Below are 27,257 nucleotides of genomic sequence, written 5' to 3'. Positions count from 1 at the left end.
TTTTTTGATTGATTTCACCACCGTAGTCATGCTGTGCAGCTATAATTGCGATTTGGGACAAACGTTTTTCTGGGTACATTTTAACGCTTTCCCATGGTTTGTTGACTCGTTCTTAGCTATCTTTGTTCTCCTCCCGAGATTTTTTTAATGCGATCCCATATATTTTATATTTTTTGGAGTTTTTAGAGTGATAGGATAAACCGTCCAGATAAGTATTTCTAACATTATTTAAATAGGCAAAAGATCTATCGTACTGATAGAGAAGCATTCGATCCTTTCCTTCCTCCTTATCAGGCGCTACAACCGCTTTGCGGTCTTGGCCTTCTGCAACAATCCTCGATACTGCTCACGGTTTAGTGCCGTCGTCTGCCAATACGTTATCCCAGCCGTTCTGGCGGACGCATCAACGCCACCACTCCATCTCAATTTGGGCCTACCACGTGTCCTCTATCCGGTGTTGACTGCCTAAAAGGACTTTACGGGCTGGAACGTCCGGTGTCATTCTCATGACGTGATCAGCCCACCGGAGCCTGGCGAGTCTAATTCGCTGCACGACGGTGAGATCATCGTACAGCTCGTAGAGCTCGGCATTGTAGCGGCTCCTCCATTGCCCTTCCACACATACGGGGCCATAAATCCTTCTGAGCATCTTCCTCTCGAACGCGGCTAAGGCGGCTTCGTCAGTTTTGGACTGAGTCCATGTCTCAGAGGCGTATGTGAGTACTGGGACTATAAAAGTTCTGTACAGTCCCAGCTTCGTCCTTCGCGACAGGTATTTAGAGTGGAGATGTTTCCTTCACTCATTCTAAAATTCATTCCATTCCATTCCAAAATCCAGCCTTCGATCCAACCCATTCTAAAATCCAAAACTGAAAATCAATTATTACGATCGTATCCTATTTAATATTTTTTAAATCGCTGCAATATTAAAAAAAAGTACTGTTAGTTAAATTTAATAATTTTTTATGCTATCCACCTTTAGTAAAACTGTACTAAAAAATCTTTGTTTGTTTTATTTGTATTTGGCTCCAAAGCTTCTAGAGGTCTTTGCCTGCATTTATTGGCTTCTCTTGACTTTAATTTGTTCGAAGGTTTATAGTCAGTCTTGTTTACAGAGTAGTGATGGGTCTCTATAAGACTCTATTCACAGATCAATCCGGAGTCAAGTTCGTCCTTTTAGGAATCGAGTTCAACCCGTGGTTGTGATGAATTCGGGTCAAACCGTAGATGCAGCAGAGCATACGCTTGTTCGTCCCGTAGGTTCGGATCGGCCCGTGAGGGCATCGATTACGGGACGACCCATAAATTAGACCGAACTCCTCAAACTTTAGCGACGACCCGAACTGACTGCAACCCCTAGTTGACTCGTTGGAAATAACTTACGATTGGTTCTGATCCAGTAGGTTCGGATCGCCCCACCCATCACAAGAACAGAGAAACGGTCCGGGCATGACTTTATACTTACCGTGTGAAGACCGGCGTTACTAGCGTCTCTTCCAACGAGCTACCCTATTTATTTGTAAACCCTGATTTGTTTATATGTTACAAACTTTGTCTTTAATAATAGTAAAGAATAACAAAAAAATTAAAAAAATTAAATAAATTCACTAATCGGCTTCTCAGCAGTCATTCAAAGTGCTAATAAAATTTTATACAAGATAAAATTAAAATCAGAACGCAAAATTAAAAACACATGAAAACGTGTCAAAACATCCTGAAACAAGAACAAAAATATTTTGTTCAACACATCAAAAAACCTCGGGACACCCTGAATCATTTCAAGTACAGATGCTTGCGAGTTATTTAGGCAGAGCATGAGCAAAAGAGAGGAGAGCCATGTAAAAGTTATTGATTTATTTTTTTAAATCTGTTCCTCTTCATCCTAGTCTGTTACCCGGCAAAAAAAGGCGAAATATTTTAGATGAAAAATGGTTCAAGTTCAATGAGCAAACGAAAAGTTATTTTTCAGCTTTGTTTTCCTTTAAGTGTTTTAACATCATTTATTGTATAACGAGCGAACATGCTTTAGCGGAAATGTGTTCGCTGTGGTGTCTAACGTCCCCAGCTTTCATTTAAAAAAATTTAGATGGATTCAATATATCCTCACCATAGCAGAGCGTAGTTTCGATCTACGGACCTCTGGGTTATGGGCCCAGCACGCTTCCACTGCGCCACTCTGCTCGCTTGAAGGACGAGCTGTCATTGCAATCGAAAACACTTGCTCACACTCTCTGTTGGCTGGATAAATATTCACCATACCACACCACTACCGGCCCTGATGTACCGTAAATGGGAAAAATAATTCAAGAAAACGGAAAAGGACACCCAAACCGACCGGTTCGACGACTCAAAACTCCCCAAAAACACATTCGCTTCGTTCACTGAACCCTGCTGGTTAATCCTGACCGATGTTAGAGTGGGTGTGTGAACCAATATAAAAACAAAGTGTCATAAAAGGTTGCCTGGGAGTCCCATGTGTTTGCCCCGGGAGGATAAATGAAAACCCGGGAGGTGCGGAAGATCCAACCTATTTTGAGGTAGGTTTCCAGTCTGCAGTCGCTGTGCAAATATGAAAACCCGCACCAGTAAGCGAAACGAATTGTGCAAACAAAACCGAGCAACGCAACTGTAGCGACTGACGATAGCCAGCTTCGGGGCCAAACAAAAGCCCACTTTGACCAAACAATTGAAAATGAGAGTACCGAGTTCGAGGAATTCACCGACGGTTGCGGTTACTTTGCAACTCGTACCGAGAGTAGGAAAATATAAGTCTTCTTCCTTTTATCGCACAGTCCTCTTACCATCTTTGCTTAAAGTTGATGACGCAAACGTCTCAGGACTCCTCAAGATGGGGCGAAAGCTCTTGTTGTTGTCGCCTGAATCTCTTGTCCGCTCTTTTTCATTTGTTTTCTTATTAAAACTGTCTAGACGGGAATGTGTGGCTGTGCTCTCTCGCCTTTTCCCTTACTTTACCTTAGCTCCGATAAGCTGCTTGTAGATGCGAAGGTAAGAATATCCCACCCCAGAATCCCCGAAGCTCGTGGAACTCGTGAAGCAAAACAACGAAACCAGATGAGATCAAACAAACCGTTGACAAACGGTACACAATATTGGCAGAGGAATGATTGGAAATTCTTTGCCAAAGCTCTTACAAAACATTCTTGTAAGCAAAAATGGTAAAACCGAAACGAAATAATCATTTGCCCCATTCGTGCCGTGTTTTGGGTGGATTTGTGGTACGTTTGGAAGTTTCCGGGCGCGGTGATTCCACCCAGCGAGCCATTTTCGTCTGGTCCGTTGCTCCCAACCAGACTGGAGATAGAGTAGACGTCCTTTTTCGCGAATGGTTGAGATGGAAGTGGGAAAAATTGCACGAAAACGTGCCGATCTCCTCTGTTCTGACTAAACATTTCCATTTTCTTTTCAATTTTCTCGAGCTCGCTCGGCAAAACATACGCCGGCCGTCGAATGGTACGAGATTTTGTGTTGAGTGAGGTAAGGGTTAAGTGAGCGTGTAGTATAATTTACCAAACCCGGTCCCGGTTCGGTGAGAAGATTTGGCATTTGAATGTATCTTATTTAGATATTTGGACCAGGACCTTCCGAAGTGGTGGAGATTGTACAAAGTGAAAATAGATCATTTTTCAAACAATCCATCGCAATCGCAAAAGGTTGAGAATAGGAAAATTTAAACATACGACAAAGTGATACAAGATCCGAACAAAAACTTTCATAGAGTTGTGATAAACCACATTCCACCTGTGAAACAATGATTAAACTCATAATTCTTCTATCCTTCTATCAGCTATTTCTTACCCGAACCGCGGTTCGGATGACCCCATTTTGGGTCGATGACGGGACCGACCAGACGAACCCGGTTAGCCGGTTTGGTGTAGATCAGTGCCCAACGGACCGGATCCCGCAGCCAGTAGGTGTTTCTTTGTTGTCTGGAGCAGTGCGGTGTAGATAACCAGCGAACCTGCATTTTATTCATCCTATTCTCCCCACACGCCGCGCCATCAGACACCAGACACGTGGCGATGTACATAACGAGTTTAGGAGCATAAAGGAAGACGCGTCAGTCAGAGTCCCGGGGAAATATTCCTTCCAACTATGTATCCGTGCGAATGAATGAGTCTGTCTGTATGTTTGTGTGTGCAGCACTAACATTACTGGGATAACTTCATGAAGTATTCTTATAAGTCTTCTTTTTTCTTAAAAAAGGACCTTCTTTAAAAGCTCACACGAAAGCTCGTGTTCCCCTGATTTCTCGCAACGAGAAGCGGTGAGCAAGTCGCTCAAACGGGACCACTGCTCACCGTTGGTCGTCTGCAAAAGAGAGTGCTCATGACCGCGTGGAGAAAACTCTACCAGACAGAAAATTTTCCAGCGAGCCTTTTGGGTAAAGCTCCAGTGACCTACTTTCGGCGCTGCTCACTGACAGTTTTTTTTTCCCAGGAACACTACTAGCCCATATCTCTTTTGCTCCGGCGTTTAGCGCCACTTTGGCTTTATTGGCTATAGGAATATTCCAATCGCACCGAGAGGAATTGGTGAGGGCCGTGAATAATGTTGTTTTCAGGCTCTTGCTCAAAGTAAAGCAAGTACATATGTAACCGGACCGGAGGGTGGGAGGTTAATGAACTTGCGGGCCCGTTCAAAGTTATTACGTAAAAAGGGTTCCCTGCTGAGGATGAGTCGCGGCGAGCTGGTGGTGTCCTTTTTTGGTGTCTGAAGGGAGGGGCTCGGCAAGGAGGAGTTTCGTTACTGCTGACGTCAGAGCAAAAGCGCGGTGACGTCACGATGCAATTTTCCTCGCATCACACAGTGGCACAGAATAAATTACATTAAGGACCTTAAAAATTTAAGCAAAACCCCACGTGATATAAAAGTAAAATTCACTGTTTCCATCCGTTTATTAACTTTACCAAATTTTAAAATGTAATCCTATCAGTTACCTATATGTTACAAGCAAAAGGATAACGCACAACATCACCCCCTACTTCTAGCTATCGACGAAACCCGGATTAGCGTGGTCCTCCTCGTGACTTTGTAGGACGTTTTCAAATATCTGAAACAAAAAAAATCACACCCATAAGCACACTGACCGCCTTGATATCTTGTATTTGAAACCTTCGGTTTGTAGTGCTCACCTGATCCATCTGACAGCGTGAAATCGTGTACCGCAGCTTGTTTGCCTGGGCGAAGCGCTGCAGCTTGAGGAAAAGTTCACTGGCGGTGCGTGTGGCGGTGGTGGAGGTACCCGGCGCTACCACCCCATTGCCGGTCTCGTTGAGCATGATCGTTACGTGACCGTTTTTGGGTGATTTAGCTTTTTCCACCGTACCAGCCTCCGGATAAATCTGGCACACGAACTGGACGGAATTCTTGTGCAGAATGATATCGCGCGTCACGTCAAATTCACGCTTGATGACCTGTCGATTGTGGATTACAGATTGGGTTAACATTGCGTACAGAAGTCACAGGCGGAAGTGTGATGAGGCTTACCCTTAAAAAGTCCACCTCGCGGATGCCTTCCAGGTAGAGCGTTATCTGGTAGCTGTGCCCGAAACGTTCCTTCAGCCGGTCCGGTGTATCAACCGTAAGCAGTTCGCCATCCTTCAGGATCGCTATCCGCTGGCATATCCGATCGATTTCGGAGATGCTGTGCGAGGTGAGCAGTATCGAGCGATTCTGTCCATTGAGCCGCTCGATTGTGCTGTACACGATCGAGCGCGTCACCGGATCTAGATCGCTCGTAGGCTCATCCATCAGGATGATTTCCGACTGGCCGAAGCAGGCAACGGCTACGCACAGCTTCCGGCGGTTACCTCCGCTCAGATTCTTTACCAACACCTTCCGGTACGCCTCGAGATGGTACTCTTTGAGCGTTTCCATTACCAGTTTGTCGATCGATTCGATGTTGCGCAGCTTCCCGTAGAACACGATCACCTCCTCCACCGTGAGCAGGGGATCAAGGAAATTGTTCTGCGGACAGTACGAGGGACCGTGCTGGAAGAAGAAAGTCTCGCGTTAAAATCCAATCCACAAAAGCTACATAAAACGCATATTGCTTACATTGCTGTAGAAAGTGAAGCTACCACCCGATGGAAGCAATTCTCCAGAAAGAATGGCAAAGATGGTAGACTTTCCTGCACCGTTCGTGCCGAGCAAACCAAAGCACTCGCCATAGTGCAGCTTGAAGGACACATTCTTAACCACCTCTAGTCCTTTCGCACCACCTCCACCGCCACCACATCCACGATATTTCTTTCTCAGATTATCCACCGACAGGATCTGATCGGCCGTAATGGACTTCTTCTTGCCATCCACACGGCTTATCATGGTGCTGTAGTCCGTCGTATCGATCCCGTTCAGTTCCTGTGCTATCGGCCGAGACACACCAGCAATCCGGTTGAACAGACGCTGTATCAGTTTGTACTCGATGGCCACGTTCAGCAGCATGAACACAAGTCCCATTACCACCAGGGCGATCAGATGCGGTTGCAGGAGGTCGCTGCTCAGTGGCGATTTGTACGAGTCGATGTAGTAGCGCTTGAAGATCTCCGCCGTGATGTAGTTTTTCGACATTTCAATCAGCCCATCGGCCAGAGCGTGTTGCGGCAGCACCAGGAACGCACGGTTCAGGAAGTTTCTGACCTTCTCCGCCTGATCGCTATCACCGAGCACATCGAACAGTATGATAATGGTCAGCGTACCGAGCGCCGTAATGACGTTCAGGCAGAAGAGAGACATATTCGCAAAGCTAGCGTCGGTGAACAGCTTCTCGAACAGATGGACCGATGGGATGCTGGCGAAGCCGTAAAACACCAGCAGCAAGCAGATACCTTCCAGCTGGTCCCTCGCAACGTACGCCGGTATGGCAAACACCTTGAACACGATCATGGCCAATGCAACGGCGATAAGGAAGATCTACAAAGGCAAAGAGCGTCGTTAGCATGAGGATGAGGCGACGACGTGAGATCCGACCGATCTTGCCGCAACTTACCATAGCGTCCCAGATGTACGTTACGGTCCAGTAGGTAAAGACGTTTACGCCGGCCAGACGCTGCTGCAGTTTTTCACCGCGCATACGCTCGCTGACGATGTACACCGAGGCACCGGCGACGACCAGGCTGAAGGCCAACAGCATGATGAGCGATATTCCCGCGTCAGCTATTTGCTGTAAGCTGTGGAAGATGCAGAGAACGGGTGCGTTAAATCTTGTCCTCACTGCACCGATCGGCCCGGTACACCATAACCTACATCGACGAGACGGACAGATCATCCTCCTCGATCTTCAACGGATGATTAATGGTGCGGATCGTGTAGCCGGAATCGTTCAGCTCGGCCCGCAAAACAGCCGTATCGAGCATGTTCAGCCAGGTTGGCATCGAATGATAGCCCTTGTTGTTGTACCAAACGATATTTTTCTCCTTGTTGATCGTGATGCCCCCGTACCGTCGCTCCGTGTAGTCGTCCGTGGTGGACAACACCCACCGGTAAGCATCGAGCGAGGTGTTAAACATGGAACACAAATCATCCGTACAGTGTGCCACCACATCAGTGACGATCGCGTCCCGATACTCGTCCCCATCGGTAACGTTAGTGTAGAACTCGGCCGATCCCGGGTAGAGCGCTGGTGAAAAGTTGACCATCTGATCGTACTCTCCAGGCGGCCGAATAGTCATGAAGCCCATGGCAATGATTTCAAACACGGTTGGCAACACAAGCAAACACACCAGCAGTCGATAGTTGCGCAGGAAATGGCGGATACGCTTGCTGAACAGTGTACTCATGATGGACAGTGTGCCGAGCTGGGAGTCGTTCGTTTTCGGACCGTGGAAGCCGTTTGGAATGTGTGCCGGGGTGTTACCGTTGCCATTTAGCAACATCGGATCGGATGGCGTTGGGTCGTTTGCGTTGACCGTGTTGAAGATGTTGAGCAGGTTTTCATTGCGCAGCTCGAACGTTTCAATTTGCTTGCTTGCTTTCAGCTGCGCCATATGCTCCAGCAGAGGTTCAATGCTAAAACATCGAAGAGTGGTATTAAAACATCAAATAGTGTGAAAATGAAAGATGTTGGACGATCAATTTGAAAACTTACTTCAACACTTGACTATCACCGGTAGAGGAAGTGATCTTAAAGTCCAATTGATGCAGGGTAGCACTCATTTCATATCGCAAATCAATCGTCCCATCCAACAGTTTGCTCAGCTGCGCGATCAATGCCGTCCGCTCCAGGTCCGTTTGATGTCGCAAGAAAACCTTCAAATATATCGTGTTGGTGAACCGTTTCTTCAGCTCCTCTTGTGATTGCTCCAGTATCGCCTTTCCCTGAAAATACATCATTCCGAATGCATATTAAGAAACGTTTCTCCAAGAACCACAACATCCCTGTTAACATACATTTTCCAACAGGACAATCTTATCACTTAGACACTCGGCTTCGTCCAGATGATGTGTCGCAAGTATGACCGCCCGGTCTTTGCGTAGCGTTTGGATCAGCTCCCAGATATACTTGCGAGCTTTCGTGTCCACGCTGCTGCACGGTTCATCCAAAATTACCAAATTGGGCGAACCAAGGAACGCGATTGCGATACAGAGCCGGCGCTTGAACCCTCCAGACAAATCAGACGCCCGATAGTGCTGATATGGGCCCATCTTTAGATTGTCCAGCGTTCGCGAGACTTCCGTGTCGAACCCACGCGTCAGCTTGATCCGTGCGTACAGCTGCAGGTGCTCCTTGGCGGTGAGATTCGGTATGAGGACATCGTTCTGTGGGCAAAGCCCAATTTTCTCCGCATTGTTCCTTATGCCGGATATGAAATCGTAGTCCAGCGGTAGATGAACATCACCTTCAACGGGCACTACCTGACCGGTCAGCAGTTTTCTATAATTGAAACAAACACGTTAGCTCATCGGACGGCTAACGGACTGGAATCGGCTTGCGGTATTACATGATCGTGCTTTTGCCAGCGCCGTTCCGTCCCAGCAGGCAGGACACTTCATCACGGCGGAATGTTATCGAAACGTCACTCAATACCTTCTTGCCACCCTGCTCGTACGTGACGTCCACGTTTCTGAGATCGGCACCAATGCTTTTGTCCAGCTTGACGCGCTTTACCGTATGGAATGTGGTTTCATCTGCCGAGAACGAGAGTGCAACCAGTTTAGTGGACCGCCGAATCAGATATGAGCCGGGTGTATTTAAATACCTTTCCTTAAACACTGGTACAGGTAGCCTATGGTAAAGTAGATCAGGGCATCGAGCAAAATCATGAGGATGCCAAACTTGAGATCATTGTCCTCGATCGCACCCCGGAAGGCGCTGCTAAAGTTCGCGCCCCGATGCTGCAGCTCCATGCGCATCACGTGACGCCAGGCATAGCAGAAGGCTGTCGAGAAGGACAGATTTGCGACGAACTTTGCCACGGTGGACAGCGTTGCGCCCAGCGAGATGATAATAATGTACGGAAGGAATGTTACCAGGAACAGTATCACGCTCGACACCGATCCGATGCTGGCCGAGCTGAAGAACATGGAGCACATGTAGCTGTGAAGAAGTGCGAGGCAAAGGGGGGAAGAAAGGTCATGCACGAGCTTTACTAACCATCAAACAAAGGAAATCATTTGTAAATTATCACCCCCAAACCTCGTAAGGTCGAAAGCGGGGGGACCTCTGCGGGTTGACTCACCAGAATGCGATCAAGCAAATGCCAAACACTACCAGGTAGCAGAACAGGAAGATATGGCTGGAGTGCACCAGAATACCGCCGCTGTACAGGATGATCAGCCCAATCAGGAACACGATACCGATTTCGATGAATGTGGCAATGATCCAGGACACGGTTTCCGAACCCGACTTGAGTCCCATCGCGCGCATCAACATCGAATTGCCGCTCTCCTTCATCCAGATCTTTTGCCGAACTGCCGATGCGACGTGCACGATCAGTGCGATGAAGTAAGCCATTTGTATGGACTGCGCTAGGTAAAGACCCTTCTTGAAGCTGAAACGGGCGAAGCAATTCGTAAGAAAAAATGACTTTAACACAATTTGAGTTCAAAACTTACTCATCTTTCGTGTACTTCGGGTAGGGGAATTGTTTCGTGTAGAACTTTTCATTTGCCACCTTGTACTCTACCTCACCGGTAGGTTTTTTCTTTCCCCCACCGAAGATCAGATCCAGAAACGACTGTCGTTTCCGTCTTCGGAGCGCAGGTAACGGTGTCACGGTGGTGGTTGTTGCCGACGGTTCCGAATCGGAGCTCTCATCCTCATCGTCCTTAAAGTCGAGGAAATCTTCCAGCGCACTACTGTTGCTGCCACTGCCGAACCGATCCAGTACGTCCTGTGACACGTTCACCCGCTTACTGAGATCCGCATACACTGCTGTTAAATTTTCAGTGGTAGTTTCGGTTGGAACTGAAGATGGAGAAACCGTAGCCATTTCCGTCTCCTCATCGCTTCCCGTTTCAGCGCTCTTATCATCAGTCTCATCCTCATCATCCTGATCCAATTCATCATCCAACTCCAGCTCACCACCACCAAAGGGAGAACTTTCTTCCGGTTCAGCCTGGCGCTCTTTACCAGCCGCTTCCTTCTTCCTTTGCCGTATAATACCCATATCGATCGCGTGCTGAATCTGGATGAAACCACGGTGATACCGCATGTCCAGCTCGAAGCTTGCCTCCGGTCCCGGGAACCAGAAGCGATTGCGATTCTCCACCGTCACCGGCGTATCGTCGGTGCGCATACGAATTTTGTACGTGATATCCTTGTCCGTTGCGCCTCTTTCAAAGTAAACACCGGCGAAGAACATCTTTTTGCGATTCAGCTCAAACGCACGATCTTCCAGCGCTTGCTCGTTCGCCACCGGGAAGAAACGGTCGGCCGAAAAGCAGTCAAAGATGTTCGCGATCGTGTGCACCGCCTTGGCAACCTCTTCGTCGTGCAAGATACCATTCATCATACCCTCGATCAGCTCGATATTAACACTACCACCGGCAAGCATCTGAACGAGCGGACTTTTCGCCAGATCGATTAAACCCTGGAAGCTTTCCTGCGTCTCCTTATCGGTGCGCAAAAGCTGCAGCGTCGTATCGAGCGCACGGAAAAACTCCCTCAGCCGACCCATGTCAGCGAACGTTTGGTTGGCCTAAAAATTTGGATAGAAACGTTGGACGTAGCTCTCCCCAAAAACCTCTCCTGCGACATTGCTTACCAGCTGCATAATTTCATCATTCCGCTCGCTCGTTGGACCGTACAGAACCTTGCCCTGCAGAATCGGTTTCAGAAAGCGCCAGGTGATCTTGCCATTGTTCGTGTTCGTTACGTCCAGGTAGAGCTGCTTGCAGTAGGCCGTCGGCATCACGTCCAGCTCGTCCTTATCCGCTCCGGCGTAGTCCGGCGTGTAGAGAATGTTGTCCACGAACCGAATGTTGTCACTGCGTGGAAAAGGACGGCCGCACAGAATATTGCCCGATTTCGAGAACGTTTGATCGTCGGAAAACAGTTGCAATATATCGAACGAACCACCGATCTTTTTGCGGATCTCCGGCAGCATCTTCACCAGCCGATCACCATTACCTGTTGGAACGAAGCATACAGGCAAACTGAGCATTACACGGTTCGAAGTAGCTTCACCTTGCCATTTTGAAACCTACGTTCAATTTCCTTAAACTTGGGATGCGTTACGATCGTGGTAACGCTGGTGATGAAGTTCCGATCGATCGGTAGCTGTATGATCTCATTGTACAGCGCCTCGTTATCCAAGATAATTTGAATGATGTTAAGCACTGGTGTTACGGGCGCATCGTTGAACTCTTCCGTTTCGGCAAAGTTTTTCGCATCTTGGCACTCGTTCTCGAACGTACAGATGTACGACTGGAAGAAGGGCAGGATACCGTTCGCTTGGAGGTTACGGGTCGGGAACTGGCAATCGTTTATCTCCACCGCCTGGAACCGATTTCTCAGTATGTACAGCGCGGCAAAGATCATGCACGGCCATATGTACTGAATTAAAGTCATCCACTGAAAGTTGATAGAACCGAAGGGAAAGAGAGATCGTCCGGTTGTATTAGAAAGCTTAGAAAGATTGAGAAGAGAATGAAGTTTAAGAATACCAACTGCTGGCCTGGAGAGAGTCTAGACTCAGCAGCTAACACCTAGACACACAAACTGCCACAAGGGAGATGAATTTCACGAGGAATTTGCGACCAGCAAACCTTGTGACAGTACTCTGCACCTGGTCGATGCGTTCTATATAGCCGAGGAGATCAGGTTACTGAGCAGTATTCGAGCAGAGCAGCAGTTTTTAATCACTCTGGATCACAGGTAATATCCATTTTCTGGCAACCATGGAGTCGATATGAGACTTTCGGATAACGCCACTCTCGAACTACACTCCTCAGTTTTTAACAAGGATAAAGCTTGAGCAAATTCTGAACAACCCAAGAGGAACAATGTCTGAGAGCACTATTGCCCGATCGCAGAAATCTGAAAAATCCCATAAATCAGTGATTGATCAGATTCTCAAAGAATAGAGAATTAAGGACACGTTTGAAAGGGGATTCGAAAACCAGTCAACTGGCATCTACTTGAAGCACTACGTCAAGCCAACCCAACACGAAGAACGTAAACGACTAGAGATTAGCACAGTTGGAGGGTTTAAGGACACGAATTCAAGGATACGAATTATGCAAACGTTCCAACAAAACAAGCTGACTGATAAGGAAATGATTTAATCAGTTATAATTATTCTCACCGCCAGTGGAACATATGTTTGCATATTTTAAGGCGCATCAGAACAAAAGATCTCCCATGAATCACAGTTCAATGACGCACCATCACTACCGGAATTAGAATGGAACTGACTTTCTACCCGTAATCGCAAACCATAATCACTCACTTTTAGGATTATGCTTCGCACATGATGCGCAAACAAAAATCCAGCATTTAGTCATGCAGAGCGCTTTTTTCGTTTCTCCTCATCTCGTCCGCTCTACGCTTATGGTGATTATGAAACATCCGATCAACGATGATCGTCTACTGGCACTGTGAAACCACCGACGAAGAGTTGGATTCGTGGAATTTCGGTGTAATCGGACCTTATCAAACTACATAGAACGAATGGCGATTACGCAAAACCAGTGCTGCCAATTTAATTGCCGGATGTGTCATGGCGAGACGCAGTTATACCATGCGAGTAGTATATTGCGCACAGACGACTCTGAGGGGAAAAGCATCACTCGCAGTGAAGCTGCGAATTGACCTACTTAGATTAAATCTCTTACTACTGGTCGATAGTAGGTGCTATCGATTACTAGGAGCTGGAGTTGAAGAATTGTCATACTTACTGGTTGTCGTATTCGGACGAGATAATCCTTCCTTAGCAAAGCCCGTATTTGCATGCAGTCGGCATGCTTGGACAGTTTCATGTTACCGCTCCCGTAGTGGCGTGTTCGGCGGGCGATGTCAAATGCGGCAAACCAAGCACTTTCACCAGAAGATGCGCCACCGGCGGGCGTTAATGGGAGTCTGAGCGTGCGGCCCTAGGCGGCGTAATTCGTGTGTTTGTTTTGTTTATCGTGTGCTAGCCCTTCGTGTATCCTACCTAGCCACTGCCTAGCCTAGTCATGGCAGCCGTGATACGGATTGCTACGATGAATGTTGTCGTTTGAAGGTGGTTTGAAGGTTTGGGAACAGTGGTACACTCCCTTAACTACACTTTCTTTCACTGCTAATCGCCTTTTACCCTCACTTTCGGTCGATCGGTCCCCCTATTATGGCAACCGGCAACACCAAACCCTTAGCCACTTACATGCAACGGTAGTAATTGTGATTTGCACTTTCTTTTCCAACACGTATGGTTACGTTTTTGGCGTCACAATCACACACACGCACACAGACACCGGCCAGAAAGGGAGGTAAAGCTTAATTTTCACATTAACCGCTTTAACGAGCGTTTCCGTCGGTTGGCACTAATTTTAAACTGATACACCGAAGAAAGACCGCCTGAAGGTTACCGGTGAGGACCAGTTCCGATTTTTTGCAGACCCTCTAAAACTTGCGGAAATGGACACAACACACACACAACTTATGTATTTAGCTTAGATTCACATACACATATAAAAAACACAAACACACACTCAACGCTCTACTGAGGACGATTTGTTCACTGGGGCTACAAATTTGAATTGACCGTTACAAGTGCAAGCTCTGCAGAAGAAAGGAACAACCAAAAACAAATTAAAAACAAAACGATATGATCGTTGCACAATCTCAAATCATCACCATCACATAAAAACTCAGTCTCAGTTGAGAAAACAAAACACAATAGAAAGGAAGTTCTTCCCTCTCCAGCCGCATTCCACCCCAGGATGCTGTGTGATCCGGGAACTGAGTGGGAGTTTTTTTCGCAAAGTGCGACCGACGACTTAACGTAATTAACGCTCACTTAATGTAATTCACTAATAGACCCGGCACACGGAGCTGACGACGACCGAAACGGGTGCGTGTTTTGCTAATTGCACTGCGGGAACCGCATTTTCACGAAATGTCCCTCCCGGGGGAATGGCGATGCGTTCGCCACGTTAGTTTGGGGCTCGCCGGCTAATGATGTGCTGCCAGTGATTGAACGTTTAGCAGGTTACGAAACATGCAATTGGTGTGAAAGAGTGTTGGAACGAGCGGAAGCCGATACCGATCACGAATGGCAAAGGAAGAAGCCTAAGTTAGGGCTTTCGTTATGGGAAGTCGCTTACAGTGTGTTGAAGCACTCACTCACAAACCTCAAGTGATCAACTGCATAAAGATGCGCTCGAGCTGCGTTGCAGGTCCGAGGCCCTTTAAACTATTTCCTTGTGACGGGCTGGTCTTGGAGCATGACTCAAACCATTCTAGATATCCGATCGTCGGTAGGGAAATTTTTACTTCACAGCTTTATTGTGCTCCGGCCACATAAGTAACCCAGATACGTCATCGTGGGTGCTTCCCTGGTTGGTGAGAATGGAAAACTCGAATGACGACTACGACGAGTAATGCTTCGGTCGCAATTTAAAAATGTAACCTGTTTCGGATCGCCCGATCGATGAGTAATGTGGTTCTCACGAGCATAAGCAATCGTTTAACTCGCGCCCTCCCTTTACGGCTTCACTGCGGCTAAGTGGTGGTTCTGCTTCTCATTACCGTAGGCAAACGACCTAAGCCAAGGCGCAAACTTCTTGTAAGGTCTTTGGCAGGGTGTCCGCAGTTTTAATGCACTTCGATCACCGTACCGCGAAGTAGGTGATGACACTTGATACATCCATCAACTTTGGTCGAATTGGTCAACGGGGAACAACAGAGAAACAAAAAACACGCCGCTTAAAAGCGTAAACACGCAAGGTGGCTTATTTCCATTTTAAACGATTATTGGCCAGGTGGGTAGGCCGAGGAACCGCAGAAGGGGTGGTGGAAAAACTGCACTTTGCGTTGTCATTGCAATTCCGAGACGCTAATCGCTGGTGGAATCATTTGCATAGACGTTGGCGATGTGGAGGTGCGAAACAAACTTTAGCCAGCTAGACTCACTCGATTTTTTTCTCTGGGCAGGGAGAGAGAGAGAGAGAGAAAAAAAAGCACATCTTCATGTAAATAGCATTTACAGCGTACATTGCAAAGTTGGTTAAGCATTCTCGGCAGGTTCTTCACGACAAGATCGTTACGGCGGGATGCAATCAAATAGGAAGCCTCTTCTTGATCCAGTCTGATGACGCTAGGAGTACCGGAATATGAATCATGCCACCTTGGTAGAGACCTCCCCAGATCCAGACCCTCGGCTCGCACCCATTACGCAATGTTCCCGAAGGCTTCAAGTTGGTCCGCACCTTACCTCACCTTAGCGTCGTAATTAATCTTCGCCGTAATTGATCTGATATTGCCGGTGCAGGTGCAGATCGAACTACACAGACGCAACCATAGCTGGAGATGGATAGAGGTTGTATACCAAAATCGACAACGAAAAACCGGTTCCCCGACCATGCAGTGCATCAGCGCCGGTTAGGATGTTGCGTTGACGTACACCTTATTTACACTCGTATTAACCGATCGTTCATGGGCAAACGGTGGCGATCGTCCGTTGCTTAGGAGTGGAGCTCTGTTGCTCCACAAGTGCTTGACGCTTCACTGGTGACCCCCTGTTTTGTGTTTCGACATTGACCATCTGCAGTTATGCTTTTTTTTCTGGGAGAACCAACCCAAATAACTTGTAGCCAACCTGAAAACCCCCTAAAAAAAAGCTACCCTTGTGCACCAATGTGAAGATCCCACTCGTGGCGCATCGCTCAACAACCGAAGCTTCAGCCCATCAAGACCAAAACCCCAGAAAAGACTAGTTTTCCGGTTCGGTTCAAGGTTAGGCAAGAAGATTATCAAATCGTTTGCGGAGTCGGCAAAGCAAAGGAAGAAGCAACAGTGGATGGTTTGAAGTGTGGATACCTCGTCAGGAAAATACGCCAACCCCCTTTTTTTTGCTCAAGACATTCTTACGATTTCAACAGTGCCATTCCGTTTCGGAAGCGACGAACCGGTTCCTAAGCCGGGGGTTGATTAACGAACTCGTTTGAAGCTCGCTCGGCGGGGTTCGGTGGAGGTGACGACTAAAGATGCTTTCGATTTCGAGTGTTGATTTCAAATGTGCGGAATGTTGCCTCCATTTTGCGTCAAACAATCGCTGGACGCGTGGAGAGGATCGCTTCGATAGGTTAGTGTTTCTATTCGCGTATTTATTGTTTGATCGAAGCAGTTGTGGACTTGCCTCGGTGGAATATTCCGACGGTTCGATAGATCAGCTTGATTTGCACCGCGTATTACGAATTCTTGATCGCGATGACGTTCGGAGCGAGAGTTGTTCCTACAGTACGGTAAGCTGGCAAGCTTTGCACACGTTTGCCATCGATGCACCTTTGGCGATTATCGCATCGAGTGGGTTGAAGGGGATTCGTTGGAATTGATTACCATCACAAATTTCGCCTTGCCGAAGGTGCCGAAGGGGATCTTTCAAATCACTTATGTTATTATAAACGTTTCGTTGTCGATTGGACTTTGAAACGAACCTTCAGAACTCTTGTCTAGGCGGAAGGTTATTTTTTCTTCTTCTGCTCATCTGTTTCTGATTGCTAAATTTTTCAATTTGAAATGGATATCGTAAACTTCAAACAATCGGTCTACCTGACCTTAGCCTTCGAAGATAGCTCAACTTAAGAATTCGAAACTTGAAATCGCCGGAAAACCCCCTAATCTTGGCTAGCTACTTCCTGCTGCTGGAGGTCCACTGTTTTAATTAAATACTTAAAGATCGGTCCCGCAAGCACCGGCGATCGTGCATCCCTTGGGCATCAGTTCATTCATACATTTGCTGTCTGGCGTCTCGTCATTGTTTTGTTGCGTCGTTGGTTGTGCCTGAACTAGGGATGGGCGCTCCGGTTCGGAATCACGATTCCGATCCGATCCAGCATATAAATGAGTCCTATCCGATCCAAAAGAATGATTCCAACCAGTTCCGGAATCGTCTTTGATTGCGGACTCGTTTTTGATTCCGGACTAGTTTTTGATTCCGCGCTCCGGATTTCCGTTCTGCTGCAAATGTATGTCGTACACATTGTTCTGCGTTATCTCCTCTCTTCTTTGTCCTTGCCATTTCGGTTGCTTGGTGGTATAATTTACGGGAAGAATTTTGAAGGCGACGGGCATTTCCTCTTCGTGATCCGGGCGGCGGAGCGCTCCGGACAGATCCGATCCGACAAATGGTCGGATCTGCCCATCCCTAGCCTGAACAAAACAAAAAGGGCCAACGCGGCCATAAACGAAGCGTGCTTTCGCTTGAGGTCACGTCCAACGCAACCTGCGGCAACACGCACCGGTCGGTAACCTCGGAATGGTCGGCCGTAGTTATGCTTCAGTGAACTCGCAACTGAATTGCCCAAAAAAGAACTGGCCGGGCTCGTTCACTAAAATCCGCTGAATTCAGCTAGCAATTCGGAGGACAAATATTAGTAGATATTTAACCAGATTTTTCAGAACTCACAATACCCGCGTATCAAGGAAACGTTTCTCAATAAAGAACAATATTTTCTACAATTAACACAAACAACACGGAAACAACGTGTTCTTGCACGCGGGCTGAATAAAGCGATTAAGAACGATCAGGGTGGTAGCAGGCAACGGATGCCGATCCGATACGTGACCTGACGGGCATTAGCAGTCGCCAGCCATTGCAACATGCAACATAGTTCCACCGTTCCGGTGTGGGAAAATAGGTCGGAATACTTCGTGCGCTACTTTAAGCAAATGTTATGCAAAAGGCGGCAAAATTTGAACCACGGTCAGCGTGTTCAGCGTACAGAAGTGTATGTTATGGGCTATTGGACGATTGGGCTTCCATCCCAATCTTACGATGGCTATTCTCGGTAGTGTTGTTATAGTTGCTGGCTATGGGACGACTCCACTTCGGCAACAACTTCAACGGGCTGGACGGGGGCTGTTACTTACTGTTTGGTTATTCAACCGTTGTCTTTCACTCTCTGTGTCCGAGCGTGAGCGATCCTCTGCACAAACACTCCCAAGTCACTGCGATCGCTGGCTTGCGTGATCCATTGGTATGTTCGTGCCGGTGTAGTGCACCGTTAGTGTGTGTTGGGTGGAGTAGGGCTGTTTAATAGCAAACCCGGCACGGTTATCAATCTAGACAGTGAAGCAGCCGGAAGTCGCGATTAGCATCGACATTTAATCACGTCACAAAATAACAAAGCAAGGGGGAAAACGGTAAACAGAGGGATGCCAGGAGATTGACGGATGGCTGTTTTGCTGAAAAAACTGATGATAGAGACAACTCCATCTCCGAATCCAAATGCTCAGATCCGATCCGAGGAGTATTTAGCAACATAGCACTTATTCTAGTGGGGAAATTTTATTCCAGCCCAGTGGACTCAGCCGTACAAATATACAATCTGTTCAAACAGTTCCACAGACGCACTCGTACACTCGACACGTATGTATATTACGGTTCCGTAATAAAACTGTCTCCCACGGTGTTCGGTACTGCGCTGCCGTGTCACACGTAACAAATCTCATCCCGATATTCTCATGCCGATTATGACTTCATTAAAGCGACTCGTAAGTTGGGTAAGGGTCCGGTGGTGAATAAAAGGGCAGAGTGGTTGGGCCATTCTCCGGTACGGTGAGGAGAGATTTTCCACCCATTAGTAATCATCCACCGCGGGGGGAAACACCGACCCGTCGACTAATCAATTGCCGGCACGATATGCCGGAAGTTTCGAGGAAAATGTATCCGTTGATTATTCAACCCTACTAGTCAATTTTTCACCCCACTGCGGAGCTCTGATTGGAGATAGAGGGGTTTAACTTGTGTCACAAAGCAAGAAAATCTAATCTAATTCAATTTTTGTATAACGATCGTATATTCTTAAGGGAAATTTATATTATTACATTGAGCATCGATCACAGCTTCAATTCGGCATCATAACCTCGAACAAGCTGACGTTAAAGTCTCACTTGAAAAGGCCTCAAAAACTGTATCAAAATTCGTCTATTTACTTGGAATATCAACAGCTCCTCAGGTGGGGCGGTCCGGTGCTAGAGGTGACAACGGCGCTGGCCTTTATACGGTAGGACTGGAGTACGAATCGCATCCGGATCGTGTTCCTACCCTTAGTGTGAGGACTGACTATCCAACTACGTCATATCATTAAGTCTGGTAAGCCAGAAATGGCAGGCATAAGACCTTAAGAGGTCGTTAGGCCAAAAAGAGAGATCAACTGCCTTCTCGTACAAAATAATCCATGGTGCTGAAGTCTGGGGAGTTTCATTTTCAGTCAACTATTTATGACTTTTCTCTCGACGGTCTACCTTTGTGATCAAAGGCTTTACTTTAGAGTTATTATATTTACAAGTCTTCCTGAGGCCCCTCAGTGAAAAATGATCAGGTATCACATCGACTTAAGAGGATAAATATTCGAAAACAACACAGTTAGGCGGAAATTTAGTCCGTGTTATGCGGGGAGTGTTCTAGCACATCACTTTCTTATTCGCTGGGAGCGGCTTGGAGGCTACCGACGATGTACGTCGGTTTGGAGGCCACTCCATCTTCAAACCGTGAACATTGGCATCTTACTCTGGGTGTGCTCGGATGACTAGCAAGTCTCTAGTTCAAGCTTGATGAAATTTTCTGTATTCCGGAAGTATTGGGCAAGTAATTTACTTCCATTATTCAGATAGGTTCCAGACAGACATTCTTTCTGCCAAAAGATCCCAATTTTTAAAGGGGGAAAATGAGTTTTTTTTTATCCCTTTTGGTTTATAGAATAGTTGAAATATTCTACTCTACCGTGTGTGAAACCACTCGACAGATGTTTTAATGCCCTTCATTCTGCCCATTTCAACAATCATCAAACAGCACTAATATAAGACAATTAAATGTGAATGTTTATTTATCGTATTATACCATCGTGTAAACACCGGCAACTCTGTTCCGTTTGACCACGATCACCGTAGAAAACTCTTATTTGTCGCCCTTTTTTTGTTGCCTCTTTTAGCTTCGTTAAATTGACCAACTTTTCCTCTGGCCCGATAGCCGGAACCACCAAACGCAAGCAAACCAAACGGGGCAAAGGAAACCGGGAAGCTGGCCACCCAGAATTCTTTTTTTTTGTGCAGAAACACGACACACCGGGTTGCAATGAGTAGGTTGTACAACCCGGTGAGTCGTGGTACAAGCATCCCAGTAGGTAGAAGCAGGGCAAAAGACCCAAGCAGTAATGGAAACTCGCATTCACTCGGCACACAGCGCGTATGCCGAGATTGCGCACACTAAACGCGCAACGTCCGTAAACCACGGACCCGATACCAACGGGCCTGGTCGAACGGGCGTTGTGGCGACAGAAAGTGGCGGAACGTTCTTCGGGTGGCGGATTTCGTAAAAATAGCTTCAATCTATTCGCAGGAGAGTTTACATCCCATTCGACTGGCGAATCAACCAGTTGCTTGGCCAGCTAGCTTCGGATCACTCCGCTGAGTGGGGCCGACGCCGCAGGGTGCGTGACTGTGGCAATGCAACAGTGATTATACCCATGCGGGGAAATGAAACTAAACGAGGAAAAGTGATGCGGTTTTATCTTCATTTGCCCACCAAACGTTTGTCCCTCTGAATAGGATTCGGGAAATCTTGGTGGTGAATATATCGGATTCCCGCTCATTTCAAGGTCCATACTGTTGATGAGCTGCATTAACACTACTCTTTTTATTCCCATCATCAGCCATCGGATCGAAACTTATCCTCGTGATGATGATCATAACATGATGCGAATGATCGACACACGTCTTGGCTGTGAACACGCTCACACAGGGCACTTACAGTTTTTTGTTTGTTTTCTGTTTGACCGCGGCACGGAATCTCTGCCGAACAGCGGACGCACGTCATTAGAGCCTAATTACTTCCGACGTCTTGTACGAGAGGTGTGAAAAAAGACACCATCATCCGACGGGCACAAAAAACCCCAGGCCAGATGTTGATCCCGGGGATGATTATTGCTTCGGTGCAGAACTGACCGACGGTACGCTGACATGTCTAACCTGTCTGTCCACAAGAATTTGGCCCAACGAGTGCGTCGAATGTGTATCACTGGGTCATCACGCAGAAGTAGAGGTGGTTTGTGGGCCAGCATGATTTTGCGAGCTGCATAGGTCAGTGTGGGAAGCAAAAATTCACCCCAGACACAATAAGTGTTTGATGATCCTCAGGCGCTCAGGAGCGCCGATAAGGATTATATGGGGGATGATCGTGCGATGCATGAACATGGAACTGTAGTCACGATGAAGTGCAACGAATGTCAAGCTTGTAGTGCTTGTTTGTGAACGTGTTCTTATCGGTGATCTTCGTTCGAACGTTTGAAAGGGCTCTAACGACGTTCGAGTCCTTGATCGGACCACTGTACGGTGATAAGCCGCCCATCGTTGGGATTTATTTTTAGTCAACTGGCTCGGTGAGTCAGTCAGCCACTGATCGGAGCTGCTGGAAGGGTACACTAATTGGACCGCTAAGATTCATTAGGGAAGCAATTAATTACGAGCAGATGATTGTATTCATCAGTGTACTAGGAGCTTGATGATCAATAATATTTGCCTTTATTTGATCGGCTCAATTTAAATTTCGCACGAATCCTTCGTTGCTGACACCTTTCTGAGGTTAAGCTGAGATCAGATTCTTCCACTTCTTGAATAAGGTCCTTAGAGAGAGGTTCTATTGGAACAATTCTATCGGTTATCACCGAGGTCAGTTGGGTATCTCTTCGATCGACGACTGCGAGATTAAACCCCCCGACAGTAAAGCCTTGGTTTGAAGGCCTTGTTGGGACACTGTTCTCCAGACTCAGAAACTGTTCCTCGACTGTCCAGGAAACACCATATGCAGCAACTGTTTCTGATATGTCTGGACTGTGTGTGTTTTTCTCTTGGATTTCCCAACGTCTTATCGTTCGATAAACATTTTTTTCTTGATCGAACCGTATCGACTTGGAGTGACCAGGTACACTCAGCATTGCAACCCAAGCTAGAAACGGTAAGAAAACCGCAGACCAAAACACACTTTTAATACAGCTGAAAGCTGTTTACAGTAGAGCATGTAGCGGAGAGGTGTTGTAGGCTCTGTTTTCAAAGTTATAATACTTGATAAAATGGCACATTTCGCAAAATGGCCTTGAAGTTGTTCGTTGAACTAATCGTCGCTGCTTGTTAGTATTAAAGTTTGTAACACACTCCGTTCGCAACGAGTAGTTTTACGGAAAACCGCTTTGAAGTCTTGGTGATCGGATCGTACGTATCGTATTGATCGTATTTTCGTCTTTTCCGTACCACATACGCGGTCTCTGCTGCTGCCTAATGGACTTTTTGGCGCAAACAGGCGAAAGTGACATGCTGCCAGAGTCGCAACGATTGCATCTCGCCACGGTTGAGAACACTTCTTCAAGGCAACACGCGCACAGACTGGCGTTAGGAGTGTTTTTCGACGGTAAGTCATTTTGGGGGTTTTCTTGTACCGGTTGTTTTAATCGGAAAAGCAGGAAGTAGCTTAGCGATACATAAATTTTAAAAACCATCTTGCAAGCAAGCATGGACGATACAGAGCGAGGGTTTTTTTTGCACGAGGAAGAAGAACCCATGAGTCAACAGATTTATAATTCGTTTTGCCTTTTTTGTTGGTTTTTGTTTCTTGTTGTTCAACCTCAGGAAAGAACTCGCAGGGAGATAATTATTCACCGCATTTGTTGACCTGAGTGGCTGTTTTGTTGTTTTGTTCACATCAGCGATCAGGCCAGTAGGAATGACGACGATTGTGAAGATTTGGAAAATCATTCCATTACGTACCCTTCAGTTCCGAGTGACGGTGAAGTTGCACAATTCGTGAGTTTTCATGTGGGGAATGCAACTACTGATCGCATCGATTGATCGATTGATTCGTACCAATAGCGCTGGCGTCACTATAATTTTCATCCATCTTTACCAGAGCCGAGTCGGCGTCCATCCAATTTGGATGAAGAATTACGAACCTCTCGCGGACCGGAGCCTACCTTCAGGCTGACGCTTTTGATTGACGTTTAGCACGATTGCACTACTCTCTGTCCAATGGTAGTAGAAGCACGATCGCCCGCTTTCACACCGGCCTCGATCGATCAGCTACAGCTCCGTTCGGATCGTCCCACAACCGAACCGAAAAGCTGGTAGCAAGTAAAACAATTATTTTTGCACACTTTGTACGAGATAAAGCTGCATCTTTCGAGGGTACTAGCACCGGCATCGGCTTTGGTGGTGCGGCGTTCCGTGCCGAAAGAAGTACGAAAGGAAGTCACTGCTTTCGGTTTGGCTGATAGGTGCGCCATGTGCGCCGTATCTCTTGGGCCATATTATTGTTATTTTTATTCGTGTTCGTTTGCTTTAGTATTTGTGATCACCACGCGCGATCACTGTTTTGCACGCACGTTACAACAGAAAGAAATAGGCAGGGTGCTCCCAGCAAGCAAAACGCCGTGCAGTGGCGTGATACGTGATCGGGGCAGAAATCGGAAGAGAAAGGAGGAAATCGGGCATGCTTGGTATGCCGACTCAGCCGACACACACCTCACCTCCACACAGGTCCCAGTGGTGAAGGTACCACACCGCTCCGATGCAGCGCTTTTACATGCGGCGTTCAGTTAAAACGAAACCGATGTGATGCTCCAAACCCTTGGTCCAAACCCTGGGCGAGACGATCTTGCGGAGCTTTAATGGTGGAGTTGGCGGACAGGTGAAAATTGTACCATTTCCCACCACCAAGCAACCAAGAGCTGCTGCGGTGGGTGTGGTGTAAGGGCCGGCGGAAGAAAAAAAAACTTCACCCCCAAGGGGGATGCTGGTTGGCGATCGTGCGGATGGAAAGTAAAACAGAAATAGTAACCAAAACAGAATCGAGAGTGTGTGTGTGAGAGGGAGAGAGAGACAGAAAGGAGAAATTTACCGATAGATCGAGAGGGAGAGTGAAACCGAAGAATAGTGAAGAAATACCTATACCAACAAGTATAGGAGATCGAGTTAGAGCGGTAGGAAAGAGAAAATATCAAAACATCGCCATTATATGTTGAAACAACAAATAAAATGTTTAAAAAGTAAAGGAGATAAATAAAACAAACAAAAAAAGGCGAAAGCAACAGCAACAAAAAACGACAGTGTCCTACAACTAGCACTGGTAGCTAGCGAGTTCCGAATAACGTTTGCTTAATCGACCGACTGGTGCAGCCGTGTTGCACCAGCACGGCTCACACACTTTTCACCGTGACACAGTGTGACACGCGCGGAAAATTGGGCCACAGATGAAAGTTGTGCAGAGTTGCAAAAACTAGTACTTTGCACTAAATATTCGATGGCTTGATCGCGACACTTTGAGAGCACTGTGTTATAAGACTGGCACTGCAACCATGTCGGTTGTCACTCGATCGCAATCAGCTCACTTGACCGCCATGCTCACAAAAAATAAACACCAAAAGCACACTTCCACAAATTTTGTCTAAAGTAGCCAAAACAATCGTCCAAACGGGTCAACGGCAAACGATGATCAACGAACGACAGGTTGCTTCCATACGATCCGTAACACCATTTGCCCACAGTGGGCAAAGAAAAATGTCTCTTGCAGCCGAAAATTGTACTGCAAAAACATGGTTGTAGGTAGAATAAAACTGCACCTAATTTTGTACGGCACACGTACGAAATTTACACAATTACAACACCACAAACACACACACACACACCGGAGCGGCACGTGGCTCTCAGATTTCTTTGCACCGATCCGCACACGGTGAACGACCACACTGCGCGAACGAACGAACGAGCTGCACCGCCAACGGACAACACAACCGCGAGCGATCAGATTCAGTGCCGAACTGTCGTTCGCGAGCGGACGAAGTGTGCGTTCAGGCGAAGCTTCCGCGAGCGCGAGCTGCACACACCACCAAGAAGGAGCGTAGAAACATGCTGCCAGCAAGCATATGCCGCCAGGTAACACACGCATGAAAAGCTGGTTTTAGCGCCATCACTCACCAGCTCGGGTACAGAGAGATAGAAAGAGCACCAACCACCGAGAGAGAATAATCGGTTTACGATCATCATCCACACGCAACGAGCGATTAAATGATCGTGCAGACAGCAAGAAGAGTCGACGAATCGATGAAACCTTGATCGACGATCGATGGGCTAAAGGGGCTATTTGGTCTGGTAAATTTTCTTATGTTAACACGTACTAAGATACGAGGAACGAGTCTTTGGTGACAGCATGCATCAATCCCTCAATCTCTCCCACTGTTCGAATCTCTGCACAATGATGACCTTCAGTTTTGTATGCGCTCATTGACGGTAGTCGATAATTTGATTAGAGCCTCGTGCTTCGTTCAAATGTGGTTCAAGTTCATTCTTTTGCATGTTTACTTGGTCACAGAGACACTGGAAAGTGACGATCGCACGATCATTTTACTTTCATTCGGAGTTTGCAAACAAAATTGTGCAATGCATTCGAACGCCTGAATGTATGCAATAGTTCATTTCAGCAGTCGATTATCTGGTTTTGAATAAGCTCATGCATTCAAGTCTCACAATTCCATTGTGAAAATGTATCGAGAAGAGATTTGTACTGCAACCGTGCCAAGCTAGTATGATATAAAAGGCTAACCTCGTGACAGCACACATCTCCTCAACTCCGACCGCATTCCACCGAGGCTCATCTCTACAATTGATGACGGTTTGTTCCGGTTCCGAGAGATCAAATAACTCTGCTCCCATCGGTCGGACGGTAATGGCAACCGAAACCAACCAGCACCAGGCCGGACAAATAATCATTCGTGACAAACGAAGCGGAAAAATGGAAAAGTACCTTTCATCATCACACCTCTGGAGTGATCTCCGGCATCGGAGCGCTTCAACAAACCCTGCCGAAGGGTTGGGCTATGCGGAAAACGGCACCCCGGTCAGATTATGCAATTTTAATGCGAGCTGTATTTGATTTCCCGCCGCCCTTATAAATCCATCGGTCTATCTTTTTATTGGAATTGAATAATTCGTACCAATATTTGAGCGATAAGCTTCGAGCCGATTGCTGCTGCTGGCGATCAGAATCTTCTTCTTGCGTGACTCTGGTACAATCTCGAGATTTCTAGGGCTGCCATAAATTCAGGCTTTCTGTGACTTGATTTTTACCCTAGGCAGTCTTCTGGATGGGATTTGAACCCCGATCCAACCGTGTGAAGACCGGCGCCGCAATTGCTTCGGCCCAGAATCAGTGTATGATGTAAATGTCAGCCTTCTTGAGACGAAGCTACCAACACGCCCTTGGTCACGTTCAAAAGCGTCCAAAACAACCCCTCAATTCTCGCCCTCATTGCAAACGACCTTCGCCAAAGGTTCCACCGCGCGTCAAGCCGTTCGTGCGGGACAGGTTTCCGTGCGGGACACTTTCCCCGCCTTCTGCACTAGGCCCCAGTAGGCTATTCCACCTATCCAGCTGCATCTCTCGCTTTCGTTTACAACCGTTGAAGATGCTCAAAACCGGTTCCTCAGCATCAGCGCAGGGGAAAAGGCTTCGGTACAGCATGATCGTCACGGTCGCCGGCATGCTCTTATCATGACCGTTTCCCATTTTTATTACCGTAATCCCGATGCACATCCTGCCGCACCGAGACAT

The 27,257-nt window shown here is 47.1% G+C and overlaps 1 protein-coding gene and 1 non-coding gene across 5 annotated transcripts; both read right to left on the bottom strand.

Annotated features, from left to right (window-relative positions):
- Positions 1-2,109: 2,109 nt before the first annotated feature.
- Trnam-cau lies at positions 2,110-2,181 on the bottom strand. The gene has a single exon. It is a non-coding gene; the product is annotated as a tRNA-Met (tRNA).
- Positions 2,182-4,884: 2,703 nt separating this feature from the next.
- On the bottom strand, positions 4,885-25,474 carry LOC118506092 (ATP-binding cassette sub-family A member 12). Of its 4 annotated transcripts, none has more exons than XM_036042772.1 (16): positions 25,270-25,474; positions 13,360-14,221; positions 11,668-12,034; positions 11,226-11,590; positions 10,075-11,159; positions 9,699-10,010; positions 9,219-9,556; positions 8,961-9,147; positions 8,410-8,893; positions 8,108-8,337; positions 7,267-8,028; positions 7,010-7,190; positions 6,079-6,933; positions 5,509-6,012; positions 5,154-5,435; positions 4,885-5,071 (listed from the first exon to the last, which is right to left on the bottom strand). In XM_036042772.1, the coding sequence occupies exons 2-16, from the start codon at positions 13,438-13,440 to the stop codon at positions 5,006-5,008; spliced, it is 6,099 nt and encodes a 2,032-aa protein (XP_035898665.1). In that variant the 5' UTR covers positions 13,441-14,221; positions 25,270-25,474; the 3' UTR covers positions 4,885-5,005. The 4 variants fall into 4 exon arrangements, with proteins under 4 accessions (XP_035898665.1, XP_035898666.1, XP_035898667.1 ...); XM_036042773.1 differs by having other exon boundaries at positions 4,959-5,071; positions 25,293-25,474; XM_036042774.1 differs by having other exon boundaries at positions 4,959-5,071; positions 25,336-25,474.
- Between the last annotated feature and the right edge of the window lie 1,783 nt (positions 25,475-27,257).

The sequence above is a fragment of the Anopheles stephensi genome, chromosome 2 (genome assembly GCF_013141755.1).
Source record: "Anopheles stephensi strain Indian chromosome 2, UCI_ANSTEP_V1.0, whole genome shotgun sequence".
Lineage (NCBI taxonomy): Eukaryota > Metazoa > Arthropoda > Insecta > Diptera > Culicidae > Anopheles > Anopheles stephensi.
This window is presented reverse-complemented; position numbering and strand designations above follow the sequence as displayed.

Bases quoted from the DNA above. Each gene is read 5' to 3' on its own strand.
- LOC118506092 (XM_036042772.1), bottom strand. From the start codon at position 13,440: ATGAAACTGTCCAAGCATGCCGACTGCATGCAAATACGGGCTTTGCTA. The intron at 5,436-5,508 runs GTAAGCCTCATC...CACAATCGACAG, and splicing joins GCGAGGTGGACTTTTTAAGG to GTCATCAAGCGTGAATTTGA. The intron at 5,072-5,153 runs GTGAGCACTACA...TTTTTGTTTCAG, and splicing joins CACGCTGTCAGATGGATCAG to ATATTTGAAAACGTCCTACA.